Source organism: Malus domestica, chromosome 04 (assembly GCF_042453785.1).
Source record: "Malus domestica chromosome 04, GDT2T_hap1".
Lineage (NCBI taxonomy): Eukaryota > Viridiplantae > Streptophyta > Magnoliopsida > Rosales > Rosaceae > Malus > Malus domestica.
Genome location: NC_091664.1, coordinates 20,807,299 through 20,829,192, shown reverse-complemented (window position 1 = coordinate 20,829,192; position 21,894 = coordinate 20,807,299). Strand labels below are relative to the sequence as shown.

General features: G+C 40.7%; 3 protein-coding genes and 1 long non-coding RNA gene across 6 annotated transcripts; 2 read left to right on the top strand and 2 right to left on the bottom strand.

The window, feature by feature from the left end:
• Nucleotides 1-827: 827 nt before the first annotated feature.
• On the top strand, nt 828-11,501 carry LOC103433407 (uncharacterized). Its single transcript, XM_008371664.4, has 5 exons — nt 828-1,584; nt 1,934-1,991; nt 2,089-2,206; nt 2,331-2,448; nt 11,215-11,501. Exons 1-5 carry the CDS (start codon nt 1,021-1,023, stop codon nt 11,266-11,268), a joined length of 912 nt encoding a protein of 303 aa, XP_008369886.2. The 5' UTR covers nt 828-1,020; the 3' UTR covers nt 11,269-11,501.
• A 1,689-nt stretch (nt 11,502-13,190) lies between these two features.
• LOC103433404 (uncharacterized protein At3g17950-like) lies at nt 13,191-16,131 on the top strand. 3 transcript variants are annotated; one of them, XM_017331792.3, is made up of 5 exons: nt 13,235-13,280; nt 13,384-13,485; nt 13,593-13,668; nt 13,748-13,912; nt 15,546-16,131. In XM_017331792.3, exons 3-5 carry the CDS (start codon nt 13,657-13,659, stop codon nt 16,035-16,037), a joined length of 669 nt encoding a protein of 222 aa, XP_017187281.2. In that variant the 5' UTR covers nt 13,235-13,280; nt 13,384-13,485; nt 13,593-13,656; the 3' UTR covers nt 16,038-16,131. The 3 variants fall into 3 exon arrangements, with proteins under 3 accessions (XP_008369882.2, XP_017187281.2, XP_008369883.2); XM_008371660.4 differs by lacking the exon at nt 13,384-13,485 and having other exon boundaries at nt 13,191-13,280; XM_008371661.4 differs by lacking the exon at nt 13,235-13,280 and having other exon boundaries at nt 13,373-13,485.
• On the bottom strand, nt 13,529-15,550 carry LOC139194908 (uncharacterized). Its single transcript, XR_011579666.1, has 2 exons — nt 14,009-15,550; nt 13,529-13,924 (listed from the first exon to the last, which is right to left on the bottom strand). It is a non-coding gene; the product is annotated as an uncharacterized lncRNA (long non-coding RNA).
• A 1,201-nt stretch (nt 16,132-17,332) lies between the features above and the next one.
• On the bottom strand, nt 17,333-20,911 carry LOC103433405 (putative E3 ubiquitin-protein ligase XBAT31). The gene is made up of 8 exons (XM_008371662.4): nt 20,349-20,911; nt 20,200-20,262; nt 20,010-20,081; nt 19,790-19,911; nt 19,564-19,704; nt 19,368-19,475; nt 18,416-18,674; nt 17,333-18,013 (listed from the first exon to the last, which is right to left on the bottom strand). Exons 1-8 carry the CDS (start codon nt 20,526-20,528, stop codon nt 17,627-17,629), a joined length of 1,332 nt encoding a protein of 443 aa, XP_008369884.1. The 5' UTR covers nt 20,529-20,911; the 3' UTR covers nt 17,333-17,626.
• Nucleotides 20,912-21,894: the final 983 nt, after the last annotated feature.

Sequence of the window (21,894 nt, the reverse complement as noted above, 5' to 3'; positions counted from 1 at the left end):
CTCTCGTCGATCCTCTTACTTTGTATTCCCAACTGGCTGGAAAACCAAACAGCCGGCCACGCTCGTGGGCAATCCCTCATCAGGTGTTCAATCGTTTCAGCATTCTCATCACATAACAAATAGGTTGTCTCCGTATGCGTTTTCCTTTTGTGTAGATTGTCCTTTGTTGTTAAAGCATCCATACAACATAGCCACACGCATATTTTAACCTTCCTCAGCACACGAGCTCGCCATAACGCTTTAAAACCCAGGCCACCCTCATCGTTCGGTTTACATAATTTCCTCCACGGAATCCAATGTATTCTTCTTCTTCCATGTTATATACCCCACCTAAATTGGGCGACTATTTTAATTTGAAATACAATTATCCACCCAAACTTAACCAATATGGCAATATGGCATCTATGGGAATTTCCATCTATAATTTCGTCAAATATGAGCACGTGGCTTGCAAAAACCCCTTTTTAAAGAGGATTTTTTGTCGATTGACAAGCCTATGGTATCAAATGCTGTTCCTCTTGAAATAAATTTATGTTTTTTTTTGGAATTAATTGTTATTTCAAATTAAAATTTCGTGCTTTGTCATGATTTTGTACTAAATTATTAATAAGTCCAATTAAGTTTAAGTGTAGCCAACCAACTTCATTTACTTGGAGAAAATGAAAGTTTAAAAATCGTCACCCTAGTTTAATAACTGTGAATAATATCCTCCAAAGCAGTGTCCTTCCTCCTTTTCACCCAAGTTCAAGTCTTCCTCCTCGTATTTCAAATAAATAATTTGTTGAATATGGTTTGTATTTATTAAAAAAATTAGTAGGAGAGCCTTTGATTTTTCTTTGTTTTAATGAAAATTTCAGCTTGGGCCCAACCAACTTGGATCCTAGGCCTAATCTTACGGTGGTAACTCTGGCCCATCGTTTCCCAATTTGAATTCCCGCGCCCGTATTTTTTTGGTTATTCGGACGCGGAGCGCCGGATCTCAGTCGTCCAGCTCACGCAACTCTGCAAAATCCACCGCCCATGGCCTCCCCGAGCCTCTACCCCGTCGTGGACGACAATGACCTAGACGACGCCGCTCTGTGGGCCGTCATCGACTCCGCCGCCGCCTCCCACTCCTCCTCCAAATCCAAACCCCAACCCCGCAAGCCCCTCGCAATCCAATACCCAAACTACCCTCGCTCCTCTCCAGTCTCAAAACCTTCTCCACCGCCGAAGCTCTTCAAGAGCGCCGCAAGGCTTGACTCCTCGGCCGACTCCGACTCCAAGTCATCCGCATCAGAAGGCGTGGTCATCGAGGAACCCTGGGCGTTTCATCCCCCGAGCAAGATCGCGAGGTCCTCTTCTTCCGAAATGAACGACACTAGTCCTCTTGTCGTAGTTCGAAATGTGCAGCGCACGACGCCTACCACTCCTACGACGCCGTTTTATTCGTTGCCGGAAACGCACTTGTCGCCGGGGATCGGGAATTTTGCGAGCCCTGTGAGCCATGCGCGGAGAGAGGAGAGGGATGTAGCTGCTCATAGCATGTCCGGGAGGTTCCCTTCGGTCTCTTTGTTCAAGGAGTATCAGAATGCAGCTATGGCGGTAATTTTGCTTAGATGATTGAAGTTTTCAGTTCAATTGGGTTTTACTGCATGTCTAATTTCTTAACTTTTCCTACTTAATTAAACGATTAAGCCGTCAAATTTGAATTCAGTGGACAGTTTTGACCAAAATTATGCTTCGTTTGTGTGTTTTCGATAGATAGATTGAACAGATTAAACTCTGATTGAGCTTTTCAGTGCATTTGGGCTTTACTGTATCGTAATTTCTTTAATTTTGCTACTTTATTATGTAAGATTAAGTTATGAAATTGGGTAAATCTGAATTCCCTAGATAGTTTCGACGCTGCCGGCCTAATTAGTTGTTGTTTTTGTGTTGTTTCAACTGATAGATTCTGGAGAAAACAGATTACACTATGATTTCTGGGCATCCTTTCATTAAAAAGTCAGGTAAACAGGTTTATAGAGATGTTAATTGTTTCAATTCAAGGGGAAATTGTAGGCGCAGAATGAGATGTGTTTCATGTATGTGTTTGTGTTGTGTTAGGTTGGAGGAAGATATCGTTTTACTTCAATCTCTCTTTTGAGATCAAAGACAAGACCATTGAGTTTGATAAAGATCGAAATGTTCTTCGCGCTGAATTTGTGGTTCGGGCACACATGCAGTATGAATTTTGGATCTTGGGAGCTTTTGCATTAAGATAGTAATGTGATTCCTGTATCATGTCACAGTTCATTATGAATATGATTGCTGTTTTTTGCTATTTTGCCTCCTTCCCTTGTCACTAGGGGTGGTAGGTTCTCAGATGGATGGGGCGCATGCGACCGGCGTGAGAAGAGATTCAATAAACCGAATCATGATATTCCAAGCACAGCAGAGACCAGGGCTAAAAGCAAAGCATCCCAGGTAATTTTTTCTCTCTTTTTCCATATTCCTTTGGCATATTTTGGCAGCTTCATTTGACTATCCGTTCTTCAAATTGTAAGCTTGTTTTAACCCGAGCTTAGCGTAACTTGTTGCTAATCTAATCTGGTACACGGCTAGGAAGTTAGCTTCTAACATCACTTCAGCACACTTAGATTAGATGACTAGACTCTTTTATGTTTGCCTTTTTCTTGAACTGATTGTGAAAGTTAGACAAGATTGGGAAAAATCTGCCAAACCCAATGACAAGTGTACCTAAATACTGTCTAACCCTGTCGAAATCATGGTGTTTGGCTCAAAATTGCGTGATCTATAGCACATAACTATAGTTTTTTTCCTGAACCCCATAAGATTTCCAAGTATCTGCTATGAATCTGTTTGATAACCTGTTAAAAGTTTGGGACTTAATGCGTGCTTTCATGGAACTGGTTCTCATATTCTGCTGGAGGTTGCTTTTCATATGCTAAGTGAGGATATGAGTTTTTTGTTTATTTTGATAAATGATGAGAGTATCGGGTACTCCGGATGATGCAGGTCAGGTTATCCTGCAACAACAACAACAACAACAACAACAAAGCCTTTTCCCACTAAGTGGGGTCGGCTATATGAATCCTAGAACGCCATTGCGCTCGGTTTTGTGTCATGTCCTCCGTTCGATCCAAGTACTCTAAGTCTTTTCTTAGAGTCTCTTCTAAAGTTTTCCTAGGTCTTCCTCTACCCCTTCGGCCCTGAACCTCTGTCCCGTAGTCACATCTTCGAACCGGAGCGTCAGTCGGCCTTCTTTGCCCATGTCCAAATCACCGGAACCGATTTTCTCTCATCTTTCCTTCAATTTCGGCTACTCCTACTTTACCTCGGATATCCTCATGCCCAATCTTATCCTTTCTCGTGTGCCCACACATCCCACGAAGCATCCTCATCTCCGCTACACCCATTTTGTGTACGTGTTGATGCTTCACCGTCCAACATTCTGTGCCATACAACATCGTTGGCCTTATTGTCGTCCTATAAAATTTTCCCTTGAGCTTCAGTGGCCTACGACGGTCACATAACACGCCGGATGCACTCTTACACTTCATCCGTCCAGGTCGTATTCTATGGTTGAGATCTCCATCTAATTCTCCGTTCTCTTGCAAGATAGATCCTAGGCAGCAAAAACGGTCGCTTTTTGTGATCTTCGCTAGATTGCTCCGGTCATTAGTGTGGATAAGTATATAAATGAATAGAGATAGGAAAGCAAACACAAGATGTACGTGGTTCACCCAGATTGGCTACGTCCACGGAATAGAAGAGTTCTCATTAATTGTGAAGGGTTTACACAAGTACATAGGTTCAAGCTCTCCTTTAGTGAGTACAAGTGAATGATTTAGTACAAATGACATTAGGAAATATTGTGAGAGAATGATCTCGTAATCACGAAACTTCTAAGTATCGGAGTGTGGTATCGTCTTGACTTGCCTTATCTGTCTCATAGGTAGATGTAGCATCTTCTCTGGAAGTACTCTTCCTCCATCCAGGGGTGGTATCTTTAACTGGTGGAGATGCACAAGGTAATGTATCAATTTCACTTGAAGCTTACTTGTAGTTTCAGGCTTGGTCAAGCGCGATACAAACCATGTAGTAGGAGTCTCCCAAGTCGCCGAGCTAGGGGATCTGCTGAAAGAGGTGACAGACAAGGTAAGCAATCAGAGCTCCGGCTGATTGTTCACCTTCTCCCCATCTTGCAGTAGCATGAAGGATAAAGAGAAGAAAGATGAGAAGAGATGATATGGGATACTTTTGCTTTTGAAGAAGTAACTTTCCACAGGCTTATTCTTGAACTGAGCTGGAGGGTTTTCTGGTTTCCTCCAGAGCCGACTGAAGAATTTGAGGGTCAAAACAAGTCCATCAAATCTAGAGTACGTTCGACCCTGCTGATATGGGATACTTTTGCTTTTGACAGAGTAATGGATGTATCGGCACGTGTGCTGTTACGCTTGTCTCCACATGCTTCCTTGTATCCTTCGCACTTGCCCTATCTGTTCCTCAAGCAGATGCGGTATCTTCCCTGGAAACATAAGATGTTGAAGATGAGTACTCGAGAGCAATGCCAGGTAAGTAATCAGGTAAGGGGTTCCAGGCAGTCAGTTCCTGGCTGGAAGCTTGATTCCAAGTGCTGACTGATTGCTCTCTTTCTCCTTGTCTTGCAGGTAACAACAAGGCCAAAGGAAAAGACAGGGAAAAAGCATGATATGGGATACTCTTGCTTTTAACCCTGATGATATGAGATATTCTTGCTCTAGTATAGCTTGTTTGCAAAGGTATTATCGGGGGGAAAGAAAGCTGAATATTTCGAAAGGCTTCGTTGGGAGTGCCCTCTCAAATATGAGGAAGGGTTGAACATTTTTGCAGGTCTGCCTGTCCGTTGGGGATGGAGGTCGACATATATAGGAGTCTCCCTAACAACAAGTAGTAATGCTATTCCTTTACCCTGCTTGGTCATAGCACGGTAGTGGGAGCTGCCAGCTTCACATGTTTTAACTCTGTCAGAGCACTTTGAAAAAGTGGTCTGTGCTCTCGAGAAGTCTTCGACAGAATGCCCATAATTTCCGCAAAGCTGAGTGTGCGTGTGACAGGTGCTGACAAGGCTAGAAAAGTAGGTGCCTCTTCGATTTCTGAGATCGGCCCTCGTGGTCTCTGAGCAGCCCAGCTTTTGAGAAAGCGAGCGTCTCTTCGATTGATTCGGAGAACGATGCATCTTCGATTTTTAAGAAAGCAATCATGATGGGGGTCTGGCTCTCGAGATTCGGGGAGCAGTGTCACTTCGATTTTTGAGAAAGTAATCATGTTGGGAGTCTGGCTCTCGAGATTCGGAGGGCGGTGCCTCTTCGATTTTGGAGCAAGCAATCTTGTTGGGAGTGTTTTCTCGAATGTGAGTAAAGGTTGGGCATGTTTGCTAGTCTACCTTGCCACGAAGCACAGAGGTTGACACACAGGGATTTTCCAATTATCCAGCAATGGTACTGTTCCTTTACCCTCTCTTCGATTTTTGAGAAAGTAGTCATGTTGGGAGTCTGGCTCTCGAGATTCGGAGGACGGTGCCTCTTCGATTTTGGAGCAAGCAATCTTATTGGTAGTGTTTTCTCGAGTGTGAGTAAAGGTTGGGCATGTTTACTAGTCTACCTTGCCACGAAGCACAGAGGTTGACACACAGGGACTTTCCAATTATCCAGCAGTGGTACTGTTCCTTTACCCTTGTGGGTAATAATATGGTAGCTAGACCTTCAAAATTTATGGGTCTAAACTTTGTTAGTGCTGTTTCTTTGCTATTCTTTTACCTTTCTTGGTCAGAGCGATGTAGTGGGAGCTACAAGCTTTACGTGCTCAATTTTGGCAGAGAACTTTGGCAAAGTTATCTGTGGTACCCATGAGCTAGTGTTGCGTGTGGAAAATGGGTGATTGAACAGTAAGATTCATGTGTTTTCTACTTCCTCAGAAGTCTTCGACAGAATGCCCATAATTTCCGCAAAGCTGAGTGTGCGTGTGACAGGTGCTGACAAGGCTGGAAAAGTAGGTGCCTCTTCGATTTCTGAGATCGGCCCTCGTGGTCTCTGAGGAGCCCAGCTTTTGAGAAAGCGAGCGCCTCTTCGATTTCTGAGATCGGCCTTCGTGGTCTTTGAGCAGCCTAACTTTTGAGAAAGCAAACGCCTCTTCGATTTCTGAGATCAACCCTCGTGGTCTCTAAGCAGCCCAGCTTTTGAGAAAGCAAACGCCTCTTCGATTTCTGAAGATCCGTCGAGTGCAGATTTTTATAGGGGCTGGCATTAAGTTCCAAAGCACACTTGAATCTCCACCAGTAGAAGCTCCATTCTTGCACTTCTAAGATCTTGATTTGTCCAACCTCTTCTCTCTTCAACACCTTTGAAAATGTCTGGCCCCTCCGACCGTCGTTTTGACTTGAACCTTGTTGAAGAGGCAGCCCCGCCTTCTCCAGACAACATATGGCGCCCATCCTTCGTCTCCCCTACTGGTCCTCTTACCGTTGGGGATTCCGTGATGAAGAATGATATGACTGCTGCGGTGGTGGCCAGGAACCTTCTCACTCCCAAAGATAACAGACTACTTTCCAAACGGTCTGATGAGTTAGCTGTTAAGGATTCGCTGGCTCTCAGTGTTCAGTGTGCAGGTTCTGTGTCTAATATGGCCCAACGCCTATTTGCTCGAACCCGCCAAGTTGAATCATTGGCGGCTGAGGTGATGAGTCTCAAACAGGAGATTAGAGGGCTCAAGCATGAGAATAAACAGTTGCACCGGCTCGCACATGACTATGCTACAAACATGAAGAGGAAGCTTGACCAGATGAAGGAAACTGATGGTCAGGTTTTACTTGATCATCAGAGATTTGTGGGTTTGTTCCAAAGGCATTTATTGCCTTCGTCTTCTGGGGCTGTACCGCGTAATGAAGCTCCAAATAATCAACCTCTGATGCCTCCTCCTTCTAGGGTTCTGTCCAGTACTGAGGTTCCGAATGATCCCCCTCCGGTGCCTTCTCTTTCTGGGGCTCTACCGACTGCTGAAACTTCTCCTAAGCAACCCTTGTGAAGGCTCCCTCTTGTTTGTTTATTTTGACTCATGTATATGTACACATTTGTAGCTTATCGGGGATATCAATAAATAAGTTTTCCTTCATTTCAACGTATTGTGTTAAATACACCAAAACCTTCTTCGCTAAGTTCTTTGAATTTTCTTTTGTTGAAGCTTGTATGTTGAAGCTTTCTGAGTGGAGCATGTAGGTTGGGGTAGTGTTCCCTTAATTTCCCGAGTGAGGAAAACTTCTCGATTGGAGACTTGGAAAATCCAAGTCACTGAGTGGGATCGGCTATATGAATCTTAGAACGCCATTGTGCTCGGTCCTGTGTCATGTCCTTCGTTAGATCCAAGTACTCTAAGTCTTTTCTTAGAGTCTCTTCCAAAGTTTTCCTAGGTCTTCCTCTACCCCTTCGGCCCTGAACCTCTGTCCCATAGTCGCATCTTCTAATTGGAGCGTCAGTAGGCCTTCGTTGCACATGTCCAAACCACCGTAACCGATTTTCTCTCATCTTGCCTTCAATTTCGGCTACTCCTACTTTACCCCGGATATCCTCATTCTTAATCTTATCCTTTCTCGTGTGCCCACACATCCAACGAAGCATCCTCATCTCCGCTACACCCATTTTGTGTATGTGTTGATGCTTCACCGCCCAACATTCTGTGCCATACAGCATCGCTGGCCTTATTGCCGTCCTATAAAATTTTCCCTTGAGCTTCAGTGGCATACGGCGGTCACACAACACGCCGGATGCACTCTTCCACTTCATCCATCCAGCTTGTATTCTATGGTTGAGATCTCCATCTAATTCTCCGTTCTTTTGCAAGATAGATCCTAGGTAACGAAAACGGTCGCTCTTTGGTATTTCTTGATCTCCGATCCTCACCCCTAACTCGTTTTGGCCTCCATTTGCACTGAACTTGCACTCCATATATTCTGTCTTTGATCGGCTTAGGCGAAGACCTTTAGATTCCAACACTTCTCTCCAAAGGTTAAGCTTTGCATTTACCCCTTCCTGAGTTTCATCTATCAACACTATATCGTCTGCGAAAAGCATACACCAAGGAATATCATCTTGAATATGTCCTGTTAACTCATCCATTACCAACGCAAAAAGGTAAGGACTTAAGGATGAGCCTTGATGTAATCCTACAGTTATGGGAAAGCTTTCGGTTTGTCCTTCATGAGTTCTTACGGCAGTCTTTGCTCCTTCATACATATCCCTTATAGCTTGGATATATGCTACTCGTACTCCTTTCTTCTCTAAAATCCTCCAAAGAATGTCTCTTGGGACCCTATCATACGCTTTTTCCAAATCTATAAAGACCATGTGTAAATCCTTTTTCCCATCTCTATATCTTTCCATCAATCTTCGTAAGAGATAGATTGCCTCCATGGTTGAGCGCCCTGGCATGAACCCGAATTGATTGTCCGAAACCCGTGTCTCTTGCCTCAATCTATGCTCAATGACTCTCTCCCAGAGCTTCATTGTATGACTCATTAGCTTAATACCCCTATAGTTCATGCAATTTTGTACGTCACCCTTATTCTTGTAGATAGGCACCAAAGTGCTCGTTCGCCACTCATTTGGCATCTTCTTCGTTTTCAAAATCCTATTGAAAAGGTCAGTGAGCCATGTTATACCTGTCTCTCCCAAAACTTTCCACACTTCGATTGGTATATCGTCTGGGCCTACTGCTTTTCTATGCTTCATCTTCTTCAAAGCTACAACCACTTCTTCCTTCCGGATTCTACGATAAAAAGAGTAGTTTCTACACTCTTCTGAGTTACTCAACTCCCCTAAAGAAGCACTCCTTTCATGTCCTTCATTGAAAAGATTATGAAAATAACCTTTCCATCTGTCTTTAACCGCGTTCTCTGTAGCAAGAACCTTTCCATCCTCATCCTTGATGCACCTCACTTGGTTTAGGTCCTTTGTCTTCTTTTCCCTTGCTCTAGCTAATTTATAGATATCCAACTCTCCTTCTTTGGTATCTAGTCGCTTATACATATCGTCATAAGCCGCTAACTTAGCTTCTCTCACAGCTTTCTTCGCTTCTTGCTTCGCTTTTCTATACCTTTCACCATTTTCATCGGTCCTATCCTTGTATAAGGCTTTACAACATTCCTTCTTAGTCTTCACCTTTGTTTGTACCTCCTCATTCCACCACCAAGATTCCTTTTGGTGTGGGGCAAAACCTTTGGACTCTCCTAATACCTCTTTTGCTACTTTTCGAATACAACTAGCCATGGAATCCCACATTTGGCTAGCTTCCCTCTCTCTATCCCACACACACTGGGTGATTACTTTCTCTTTGAAAATGACTTGTTTTTCTTCTTTTAGATTCCACCATCTAGTCCTTGGGCACTTCCAAGTCTTGTTCTTTTGTCTCACTCTTTTGATATGTACATCCATCACCAACAAGCGATGTTGATTAGCCACGCTCTCTCCTGGTATAACTTTGCAATCCTTACAAGTTATACGATCTCCTTTCCTCATTAGGAGAAAATCTATTTGTGTTTTTGACGACCCACTCTTGTAGGTGATCACATGTTCTTCTCTCTTCTTAAAGAATGTGTTGGCTAAGAAGAGATCATATGCCATTGCAAAATCCAAGATAGCTTCCCCATCCTCGTTTCTCTCCCCAAAACCATGGCCACCATGGAAACCTCCATAGTTGCCTGTCTCCCTGCCCACGTGTCCATTTAAATCTCCTCCTATAAATAACTTCTCCGTCTGAGCAATTCCTTGCACCAAGTCTCCAAGGTCTTCCCAAAATTTCTCCTTCGAACTCTTATCCAACCCTACTTGAGGTGCGTACGCACTAATCACATTGATAAGTTCTTGTCCTATTACAATCTTGATTGCCATGATTCTATCTCCTACCCTCTTGACATCTACAACATCTTGTGTCAAGGTCTTGTCCACGATGATGCCAACACCGTTTCTCGTTCTATTTGTGCCCGAATACCAAAGTTTAAACTCTGAGTTTTCTAGATCCTTTGCCTTACTACCAACCCACTTAGTTTCTTGTAGGCACATAATATTTATCCTTCTCCTCACCATAACTTCCACTACTTCCATAGATTTTCCCGTTAAGGTTCCTATATTCCACGTTCCTAAACGCATTTTGCTCTCTTGAACTCTACCCTTCTGTCCTAGCTTCTTCACCCTCCCCCGTCTAATAGGATCAAAGTACTTCTTTTGTGTGTCCCGTGTAAAGTTGATAGGAGCATATGCTCCCAAACAACTTTGAGTGGAGTCGTTCGAAAAGAAGTTTCTATGGCCCCCTTGCTCATTTAACACTGCATCCGGGTGCCGATGGAGATACAGCGACCCTTGCTCATTTATCACTGTGCTCGGGCCACACAGCGCGCCACTTACGGGTGACGCCCTAGCTTTAGCGCGATTTTGTTCTGGATTCATTTTCATAGGGATTCGACGTGATCATGGAGTGCCGGCTGTCGACTACCTGACGCCCTCCCCCTCCTCCTTTATCCGGGCTTGGGACCGGCAATGTAAGATACATAGGCGGAGTTCAGGTTATCCTGCAGAGAATAGGAAATAGAAGCAGCTAGCTTGATGGGTCTTTTAATGTCCCTTCTTGGTCTGTCTTTTGCAATATTATGTGACCGTTCAGATGGTCCCTCATCACCGGAGCATCTAAGAAAGTCCTATGGTGAGGGTACTGTAAAACTAGAGCTTCCATTGGGAAGATGATCAAACACACAGATTTGTTGTCGGGTTTGGAGTAGAGTCCAAGGCACATAGCATCAGAGAGTTGGATAATCTAGTTTAAAGTGTCAGGACCATGCATGTGCTATCTGTTTACGTCCTTCCAGGCTTTGTTTTCTAATCCATATATCAAAAAGAGAAAGCTTCATAATTTGATTAAATTATTATAGAGTAGGCCTCTTCGAAAATTCTATGGTGCTCCAGAGTATTTTATGTTACAGAATTTTTAACCGTTGGATCTTGGTCATTGTATCTTCAACTCCTAGGGTTCTCATGCCTAATCAATTTAAACCTGATGTTGTTTTTCTTTTAATCCATTAGTAATTTTCGTTTTGAAGTTATGTTGCAATGTTCTTAATTTGTATATGGGGCGCTCAGCCGTGTGCTGGAAGAGTCCGGTGAAATTTCCGTTGAAAGTTCGAATAATGTACCCTCACATTTGCAGGATCTGCTAGGAATCGGAGATTACCGACCGGGCGCAAGTCAGTTCAACCATTAACCACGATCTCAACACTTGTTCCTGATTTGCTTTGATATGTTTGTGCTGTATAATTCTGAGAATTAGGTATTGAGAATGCCCGTCTTGTTGTATTTGTTTTTGCCAAACAGATGCCCTAATTTAATTTGTAGAGGTGTGAATTCGAACTTAGGCGTATGAGAGGTGAGCGGATACACTAACCTCACCAACTGGCCTAATTTATATATACACAAATCAAATGGACTTTTGAGAGATGATAGAAGTGCAATCCAACTACAAGGCCATTTTCCACAATTTCCCTATATCCAACAGTAGATGTAACCAATGAGATAAGTCCTTGGAGCCGTTGTACATGACTATATTAGATTAATGAATCTTTATCGTCCGAACATAAGAATTGGAATCGTTTATTTTTTTTATTATCATCTAAAGATCATATTTGTAAAAAATTATTCAACTTGGAGATTGTTTAGTATTCTTATGCACAATACACATGGACAACCACTATGAGGATGCTACTTGTTATCAAAACCGTAGTTTGATTAACACGTATAAATGATTAAATGACCTTCAAATTGAATGATATTTTGCAGATATGATTTTTAGATAATGGTAAAGAGAACTAATAGTTCAATTATGATGTTTGAACAGCAAAAATTTGTTAATGGTAAATAAAAGGACAAATAAGATGATAAATAAGTCTCCAATGAAGGACAAGGTTCGTTGAACCGTTTGCTGCTACTTTTTCTATATAATATTAACGGCATACAGTAATACTTTGATAAATAAATAAAAAAGTAGAGAATAATGTAATGGATTGGCATGCAAATGTTGCAGCAGCTTGGACTGAAGTGAGCAGAGCCAATAACTGTGGAGTGTGGACCAAAAAGAAAAGGTGTCCTCAAAAGACAGGATGGAACACTGGTGTGGTGTCCTCTTCTCCCCTCATCATTCGTATACCAAACTCTCTTCTCCCAGACTCAAGGCATCATCCCTTTCTTTTTCCTTCTTTTTCTTCTTTTTCTCCCCTAAATCTCTTTGATGATCTTGTGACAACGTTTTCATATATTCTTCAAATCTACGGGGAATGTGTTTGAGAGCGTATATTTCACGTCGGGAAATTAGAATTCCTTTATAATGAACCTGTAAAGCGACTAAATTTAACGTAAATATTAAGAATTTGAATGAAAAGACTATTAAATATAATCATGGGGTGTGATATCCACACCCCTTTTTACTTCTCCTACACTTTTTAGGTTTTCAACCGTCGGATCGGATGAACTGAAGAAGATCAACGAACAGAAATTAACAAGAGGTGTGTGAGAAGTAAAAAGAGGTGTGTGGATAGCACACTCCATAATCATTAGCTAAATTGTTTGGAAATATCTTCTGTTACAATGTATACAGTCATTTTAAATCAACTGAATCTTATATTTGTGTGATTCTTCTAATCTATGTAAGCTTATTGTGAAAATCAAAATCCAATGGTATTAAATCTACAATCCGAAGAACAATACTTGGTTACTTAAAGATGAGTAAGAACAATACAGTGTGATTGATAATATGAACGATTCTAATCATAAGCACAAAGCTCTGTGATTAAAATACTATGAATTTTGAGTAGGAGTTTCCACTCATCTTTGAGTAGCTAAGTATTGTTCCAATCCGAATGAACCAAGTGTTACACGTACGATTCTTTATATATTTTCTATTGAATGCTATGCTAGATGCAAAATGGTTATATAATCTGCGTAGTTTAATTACTCAATGCGATGCGAGATGCAAAATTGTTATATAATCTGCATAGGAGATTTTTTTTAAATGTCACCAGTTGTATATAATTACGTGTCAAACTATGATATAGAAATGTGGGGGCAAAATGGTCATGTGCAAGAATAAAGAGGTCTTCTTTATAATCTGTGTTCTCTCCCTTGTGTTGGGATCTCCTCTCTCTCTCTCTCTCTCTCTCTCTCTCTCTCTCTCTCTTTCCCACTCTCTTCTGTCAGCGAAAACCAGTCTTCTTTATCAAAACGGTAAGACGTCACTCTCTCTCTCTCTCTCTCTCTCTCTATCTCTCTCTCAGATTCTGCAATCACTTTGTTTTGTGTGTTTGTGTGAATCTTTTGTGATTATAAGGGGCAATGCCGTTGGCCATTTGCTTTTCAAGCAGTCTTCTCCAACTCTTTTTGACACCGACATCTTTATCTTCTCTTTTCTTGCTTGTTCAAGATTTTAACGGTAAAAAATCACGGTGTATAGAATACTTCGGAGCATAGTAGGGTTCCGTCTAATCAAATCATCTTTTCTTATTCTTTTATTTTTTTTATTTTTGGATGAAATGACAGTTCTTCCTATGAAGAAGTGAAAAGTTTCCCAGATACCAGCGAGAAAGCAAAAACAAAAGGAATCATGGCTCACCAGGTACTCTCTCTGTCTCTGTCTCTCTCTCTCTCTCTCTCTCTCATTCTCTAACAAAACCATTTGTGCGATATGATTGTAGGACGAAGGGTGGCCGTTGGGATTGAGACCGCTGAATGCGAGAGTTGGGTTGATCAGAAACCGGGATTTGTCCGGTGGGTCGGTCTCATTCAGCACTTTGATCACTGCCTCTCCGACTTCCTCCATCGCCTCTTCTTCTTCTTCGTCCTCAGATCTTGAAACAGAGGTCGGTATTTTTCTGCAATGGATGAATGATGGCAAAATATTTAATGTGATTAGTATAAACCCATCATTAAGCATGCATTGTACTAGCATTCCCTACCACCATGCTTGTTGGCTCATCATCCTCCATGATTTCTCTGACCTCTCTGTTTTATTCTCCTCCGTAATGCAAGATTCCTCTGTTTTCATTGCCTCAATTTGTTATCTTTAGAATCGACTTGTTTGAGGTGTACGCATGCACTTGCTAAAGATGGTGTTAACAAAATTATTTATAATATCAACGGTTTTTATCATAAGTACGAAATTCTGTGAATCTGTTAGTGAGTGAAATGAGGAGGAACTCCTCCTTAATCTTGAGGGGTCACGCCTTTCCTCCTAATTTAAGGGGGTGTGTTCCTTTGAGAAAGTGGTCTAACCAGTTATGTTGTCATGTTGTCTTACTAAAAATTTTCATATAAATTTTATATCTCGAAGTAGGAAACTCTCATCTAACTCTCACAATAGAAGAACAACTTATACGACACAAGTACACTATTATCATGACACTTTGTTCTACAACAACAACAACAACAACAACAAAGCATTTTCCCACTAAGTGGGGAACGAGGTGGGGGGATGCAACACGAGGACTTCCCAGGAGGTCACCCATCCTAGTACTACTCTCGCCCAAACTCGCTTAACTTCAGAGTTCTGATGGGAGCAAAACCCAGCTCCTCAAGTTTAGCTTCTCCCACTAAATATGTGAATATTTTTTCTCACTACCCTAATTATTATTATAAATAAATTTAAATTTCGAAATCTGTAAAATGGTCCAATACATAATCACAAATCTAAAAAATTAAACTCATCCAAACATAAAAAGTAGAGTGGTGCAGTTGCCTAGTTAAAGTTGGATTAGTCCATTTTAACTCTTCCCCATGGAAGACCATCATGGTGTTTGACCTTGTTACGTAATCAACTTAATCTAGTATTGTCTCTTCCTTTTAATAAAATATCAGCACATGAAACTTCCCAATACTCAATTATGTTACTGAAATGGAAACACAATGAAGAAGCCCATATCCCTTTAAATTTGAAATTATGTTACAGTGACATTTTATTGCAAACAAGTTATCGTTTAGAACATATTATCATGTATTTGCATGGATGGAGTCAATGAAGGCTCACGGGGGGCATATGCCTCCACTCAAGTGATTTGTTTGTTAAGTTGCAGACTACAATTATATAATACACATGTTATCTATGAAGAACATATATGTATCTAATATCCAACATATTTTCATACTGCATATACTCTATATCAAATATTATATGAGCAAAAGTGTTCTTGTTCTGTCATTCAAACCGAAAAACCTCTCTCCCGCGTAATCATGTGTTAATATTTTGCTTGTCACTTTGCCACTTTCCACTACTACACTGAAATTTTTGTAACGTCGGAATTGTAATACATCATTATTTGAAATTATCCCTACTATTATATTGGGTATTAGCCATACTATAATAAAGTTTTCTTAGTTGATTTTCGGGTTGCTTAGAAGAAATTTCTAGCTCTGTTCTTGTGTATTTGTGTTCGAGTTTTGGTGTTTCATGTAAATCGTGATCTGATTTTAGTGATTTTCTTCATGGAATGGTTTCAGCCAACTGAATCTTTCTTCCATGACAAGGGCATCACACTGGGGAGCCTCATCGGCGTTTCCGGCATCCTAGATCTCTCCGGAAGATCTACACGGAGAAGGACAACAGAAACCTCCAAGAACAAAAAGAACCGTAAAACCAAACCTTGGTTGTTTTCCTTCTGCTCCAAGCTAACCAATGACTCTGTGAACGTGAGCAATGATACTCCATCACTAGGTCACTTTCTTGAGGCAGAAAGGAGAGCAAGTACCCACAACACCAACAGAAGAAATCACGTCGCTCCAATCGAATATGGCCCCGAAGATTTCTCACCGGCAGTGCCGGTTTCCGGCCCCAACGGGCTGTTTGTGGACGGTGCGGTTGCCGCTGCTCTGCCAAGTCCTTCAGAGAGTGGAGATGGTGGATCAAGATCCAACAGAGAGTTATTAGAATATGGCAATGGACTTGGAACTCCATTACTGCTTTCATGTTTGCGTGGAAAACTCGTTAAATGATCACTTACATTAAAATTTCAGATTCCATGTTGTTTAAAAGAGAGGACTTTCATTAATGGAGGGATCTTTTATTATTAATACAGGTCTTTTGAATTTAATTATAATTAAACTCTAATTGCTCTCTAATTAAAAGGGTGTCAACCAAATGATTCTTGATTACTAAATGCTAAAACAATTCCACTGCTTAGTTTCACACTTTCATTTGACTTTTTTCACAAGGCAATATTCTAAATTAATCTAATCTCCGAAAAAGGCAATGAACTCAAGTGAGAGAGGACGGACACACTCCCCTGACCTAACTCATATATGCTCACTCAAGTGATCTTATTTTCCAAGGTTATTGCAGCCTAAACCCATGGAAACGTCGTGCTTCAAATGAGAACTCTTTGTAGATGCGGAGATGCTAAAGGGGCTTTGGTGATCCGTCGCCATAGACGGCTCAAACCAAAAATTAATTAGCCTTTGTGTTTCGTGACAATTGTAAGTTGAGAAATTTTATTTGAACTCCTTTAACCTTTCTTTCTCCACACTCAACTTAAACTTTAAATGTGAATTGTCTTTCTTACCTTATTCCATAATTATCATCAAGTAAAATATGAAATTAACACTAAAACTAAAATTTATCATTAAACCCATACCAATAATCAAACCCTATCATCACGAAATCTTTATCCTATGTTCATTGTAGCTAAAACTTTAAGACGCACCTATAGAGAAAAAGAAGCTCTTTTTTACTAATAGATATTTGAAGTTTTCAATCCTCCAATTGAGGTCATGCAAGTGTTTTTCATTTCGTTTCAATTTTTCAAGGGTTTAGGAACAAAATCAACGCCTTGTCCAAAACATAATTACTAGCAGAAACATACGGGATTTAAATTTTTTATTTATTTTAATCATCTAGTAAGCAAAATCAGCAAAAGAAGGACTAAGCACAAGACAAAATGTTAGACATACTACTGCTCTCTTTACGTTTTAAACGAATTGCAGAACAATGATTTTGAGTTTTATGTTCTAAATGGGTGCAAAAATAAATTTCTATATTGAATTGAGTTTACGATGGTAGTTTAGGTAGCAAATTTAGGTTTAAAGAGATTGATAGTTTACTTAAAATTAATATGGGTGTAAAGAGTAAGTTGAGTGTAGAAAGAAATTATACAGGTTCAAATAAAATTTCCTTTATATAAGTTTCATATTAAGTTTCTAGCTATCGTAGCAGCCGGACTTAGAACAAACATAGTTTGATTGAATGAGTCAAAAAGTACTAGGTTTCTACCTCTGTTTCCTTCCATGAAAAGGGCAAGGTAATTGAACTTTTATTTATTTAATGAAGAATTATATATTTATAATTGGGTGAGAAACCCTTCAAAGTTTTGCTGCTTCTTTAATTTAAAGAAAAACAGACAAAAATACTCAAAGAAACAAGACCTGGAGATCCAGGTTACGGAAGGACATCTATATTCTCATTTTCTCTTCAGCATTTAAGACCCTCCAAATGAATTGGAAAACATACCGCTGAGGATCCCTCTCCGTCTTCCCGGGCAAAACCGAGACAACTTATCTCAAAGAGAACACGTCCACAACTTCACTTGTCAAGGCTTATGGATCTCCTCATTGCATTCAGCAGCTACCTTTCCTGAACTGCGATTGCCCATCCTTCCAAATGAGCTCATAGGCGACAACCCCTTGAAGCTACTGCTACCTTCGCTGACATTAGACTTTCTCGATCTCCTTGGCTTTGCGGGACTCATTTCCGGCTCCATGTCATTGCTGGCCTTAATGTTGGCAACAACTAGTTGGGTAATGGTGGTTCTGCAAAAGGGGCAAACTGGGACTGTAGGACAAGTAGATGAGGGATCAGGCTTCTTGTGGCAGCATAGGGCTAGGGTGCAATGCGCACACATTTGATGACCACATGGTACGACCTCAATTGTGCATAACTGGTCAAAGCATATGCAGCACAGGTCCACATCACTAGCCTGTATGAAATGATTTGACCGGTGAATAACTAAAGGCACATGCATTGTCCATTTCTATAAATTCATTGCATCGGTGCACAATAACACGTTTACAAGGTTTACTCATTCAAAAATGATTTTTCAACTCTAGAAAAATTCTAAATCCTTTCTACCGAGCCAATCATATAGATCGTCGTACCCAGTGCACAAGGCTCCCGCTTTACGCAGGGTCTGGGAGAGGTGAATGTCGGCTAGCTTTACCTCCATTTATGGAGAGGCTGCTCCCAAGTCTCGAACCCGATACCTACCGCTTATGGTCGAAGGCACTTGCTATCGAACCAAGTGCGACCTCTCGAGCCAATCATATAGATAAAAAAAAAAAAAAAAAAACTAAATGCAAGGAAGAAGAGAAGGCACATTTACCTCAGAGGCATTATCATCAGCCTCTGTATCTGAATGCAGAGGAGATGGGAGTGAGGCTACTGTCTCCTTCAAGATTGCTTTCTCCCTCTCCATGTTTGCTTCCGTTAATGCCTTTTCTAACAAAGCTTTAGCCTCTGGATTGAGCTCACTGATGAACTTCAAAGGTGATGGCCAGACGAGAGGCTCTGCTGATGAAGGGTTCAGTACAGCAGCGCATGCTTGATGCTTGTGCTTCAGAGCAACTGTATATGGTATTCTCCTGTAGAGATCAGGTTTCAGATGTCATGGCAACATATTTACAGAACTTTTACCTAAAGTAGAAAACTCACTACTTGAAGACGGAATACTTGTGGGATTAGAAGCTCCAATGATGCCAATGATTTTGCAGAAAATATACAAAAACTACAGTGAGGGGATGTGGTTTTATGCATTGTCCACATGGAATTTATAAAGCCACATCCCCGTGCAGTAATTTTTGCTGATGTGCTCATATGGACAATGCTCAGAAAGAATTCCAATGTAGAAAAATGTGGAGTATAAGAGGCTTTTCCTTGAGGTTTACGTTATTATACTAATACAAAAATTGAGTTTTTCCAAGATACCATTCAAAAATAGGTAAGCAACTAGCTGGCAGCGATAAGGAATTCAGGAATAGAATCGTACCCAGTGCACAAGGCTCCCGCTTTACACAGGGTCTGGGAGAGGTGAATGTCGGCTAGCCTTACCCCCATTTATGGAGAGGCTGCTCCCAAGAATTCAGGAATAGAATAAAGATGTGAATTCCTGATTGGGAATCTATTTGTTCTTTGGAACGTAATGGTCCATAAAGGTTCATGACAAGCAAACAATCCACTTAATTGACTAATAGATCTACGTAGTGTTTCTAACATGGAAAGACGCATAATTTAGTACAGATGCAGATATTTACACCACCCAATAAAAAGAAATTTACCCAGAAGAGTCTAAGTGAAGCCGATCCGCTCCCCAAGCAAGCAACTCTCGGACACAATCTAAAGATCCACCACGAGCAGCTAAATGAAGTGGTGTGCTTCCAGGGTAGCTGCATACATATGGTACTTCTATCAATCCAATTGTCAAACTATTACAGTGCAGCTATAACATGAGTAAGACAATATATAAATAATTACCCATATCCACCAGTTGAAGCACAAACAAGAGCCCCATTGTCTAAAAGAACATGAACGCACTCTGGCCGTCTTTGGCGGGCTGCTAAATGCAATGGGGTTGCACCACCTGCATCTCTTATGTTCACAAATCTCGCAAATCCCCTGCAAATGCCATTTTATGTAAGATTAAACTTCAATCATCAGAGAGAGAGAAAGACATAGAGAGACAGGGTGAAGAAAGACCAACCAAGAATTTGCAACAGGGGTGGAATGAGCAGCGGAAAGAATGGCTTGAAGGCAGTCTGAATGGCCATAGTATGCAGCGTAATGCAGGCAGGTTCTTCCATTCAGGGAATCAAACATCAATATCTAACAATTACAACAAAAAAACCAAATATCAGCATCTGATCAGTGTAACTTAAGTACAAAAACTTTATACAAAAAAGAAAAAAGTAATCTGAACATACATTTGCTCCTGCTTGGATAAGCTTTTGGACACAGGTGATATTCCCATTCATCGCAGCCAACATTAACGGAGTCTAAACCACATAAGCAAATGGGAAGAACAAATTCAAAACAAAGCAATCCAATCCAAGGCATGCAGAAAGAAGTAATCTTTGTTCACAAAAACCATCATCAATAACAAAATCCCATTACCTGTTTGTATCGATTCACCACATCCGGATTGATAACAGACCGATCCAACAACATAGACAGAACCTAAACTTAATCCCATCAAGAACATTAATGAACAGAAATTAAAATTAAAATCCATTGAAAACCCATCAATGAAATCCAAAACCCACCTCAATCCGGCCATTTGCGGCGGCGACATGCAGAGCAGACAGCCGGCGGCGGCCTTTGCTCAGCTCCAAAACACTTGGGTCAGCTTCCACCATGGCTCCGACAAGCCCCAAGTCCCCGTTCTCCACAGCTCCAAAGACTCCATTCTCACGAGGCTCTCCGCAGCTCAGGCCCTGACCCATCTCCCCCAACTCTCTTATCGTTATCACATTTGAAAGGTGGTCTGAGAGGTAAGTTTCTCAAGCGCCACCTTCCAAAGGCGACGTGCTGCCACCGGATGGGTGGTGGTGGGGCAGCTCTGGTGTTAGCAGTGCTGCAGCGGCTTAGGCTTCAACGAATGTTGATGTGAATGGGCAATCTAAGTAGTAGGCGGCGAGTACATGTGGGACTAATTGGCCTCGGGATTCGGACCTGACCGCCCAGATTTCGGGCAGCTTGACCGCGAGGTCCTTTCTTCTTTCTGATGAACAATTTTATTGTCAGAGCTCGGGCAGCTGTCAGATATTTTTATCGGGCAATTTTTCAGATTTTATATCTCTTATCTTCGATGGAACGCCTTTGACTTAAGTCTTTGTTTCACACATGGACAAGTGACAAATTACATTAATCTAATTTGAAGTCTACTTGCATTTTGATTTTCATATTCTTTCTTTTTATCTATCTATTTTACTATAGGATCAAATCACTTGATTAGTGGACTGATCACACCATTTAACTTTGATCACACCATCTACGTAATCAAATATTAACATTTATATTATGGATTTATCAATGCTTCAATTGTATAGATGTCAATTTGACTCATTTCGATTAGTAAGTAACAATAACAAATGAGGTTTATAATTGATGATCGGACAATTTAAGCAATCATGTGGCCGTGAATGTATTTTTTTGGACCATTTTTCAAAAATTGCACTAGCAATTACTGAACCAAATACAAGAGTGACTATAATTGTAATCTAAAAGTCATTTGCCATCGTATAAACTTCTCAAAAAATATAATTAAACATATATGATTAAGCCATATGCCACTTCTTTCTTATTAATTAATTAATTTTTGGTTATATGGTCTTCTTCCTCGCCCTACGCGTTCTAGAAAAGCAAGTTTGGTACAAAATCGACAGCAGGAAAATATAAGTAATAATATTGGTGAAAATCCGAAAGCAACCTCAAATATAAAACAAATATATAAGAACTATTTGGGAAAATAATACATTATTTTTTAAGAGAATTTGAATGATGAAGGTACTTGTTTTTTGTAATTTAGTTTTTGTTATGTAGGAGGACAATTGCTTTTCCCACTTTTCGACCATGTTGTTCCCATTCTGGTTGCCAACCCTAGCTAAAGTTATTGCCTGCTTTTCTCTTTTTTATTTTTTTCCAGCTTTTGGTCAATTATATACTGCTCTGAAAACACCAACCATGAATTACGACGACATCTTTGAACATTTACACACAAACAAAACAAAAAAAGGGAGGGTAAATGGAAACTATTTCTCTGAAAATGTTTTCATATTATCATGCATTTTAGCCGAAAGCTAGAAAGTT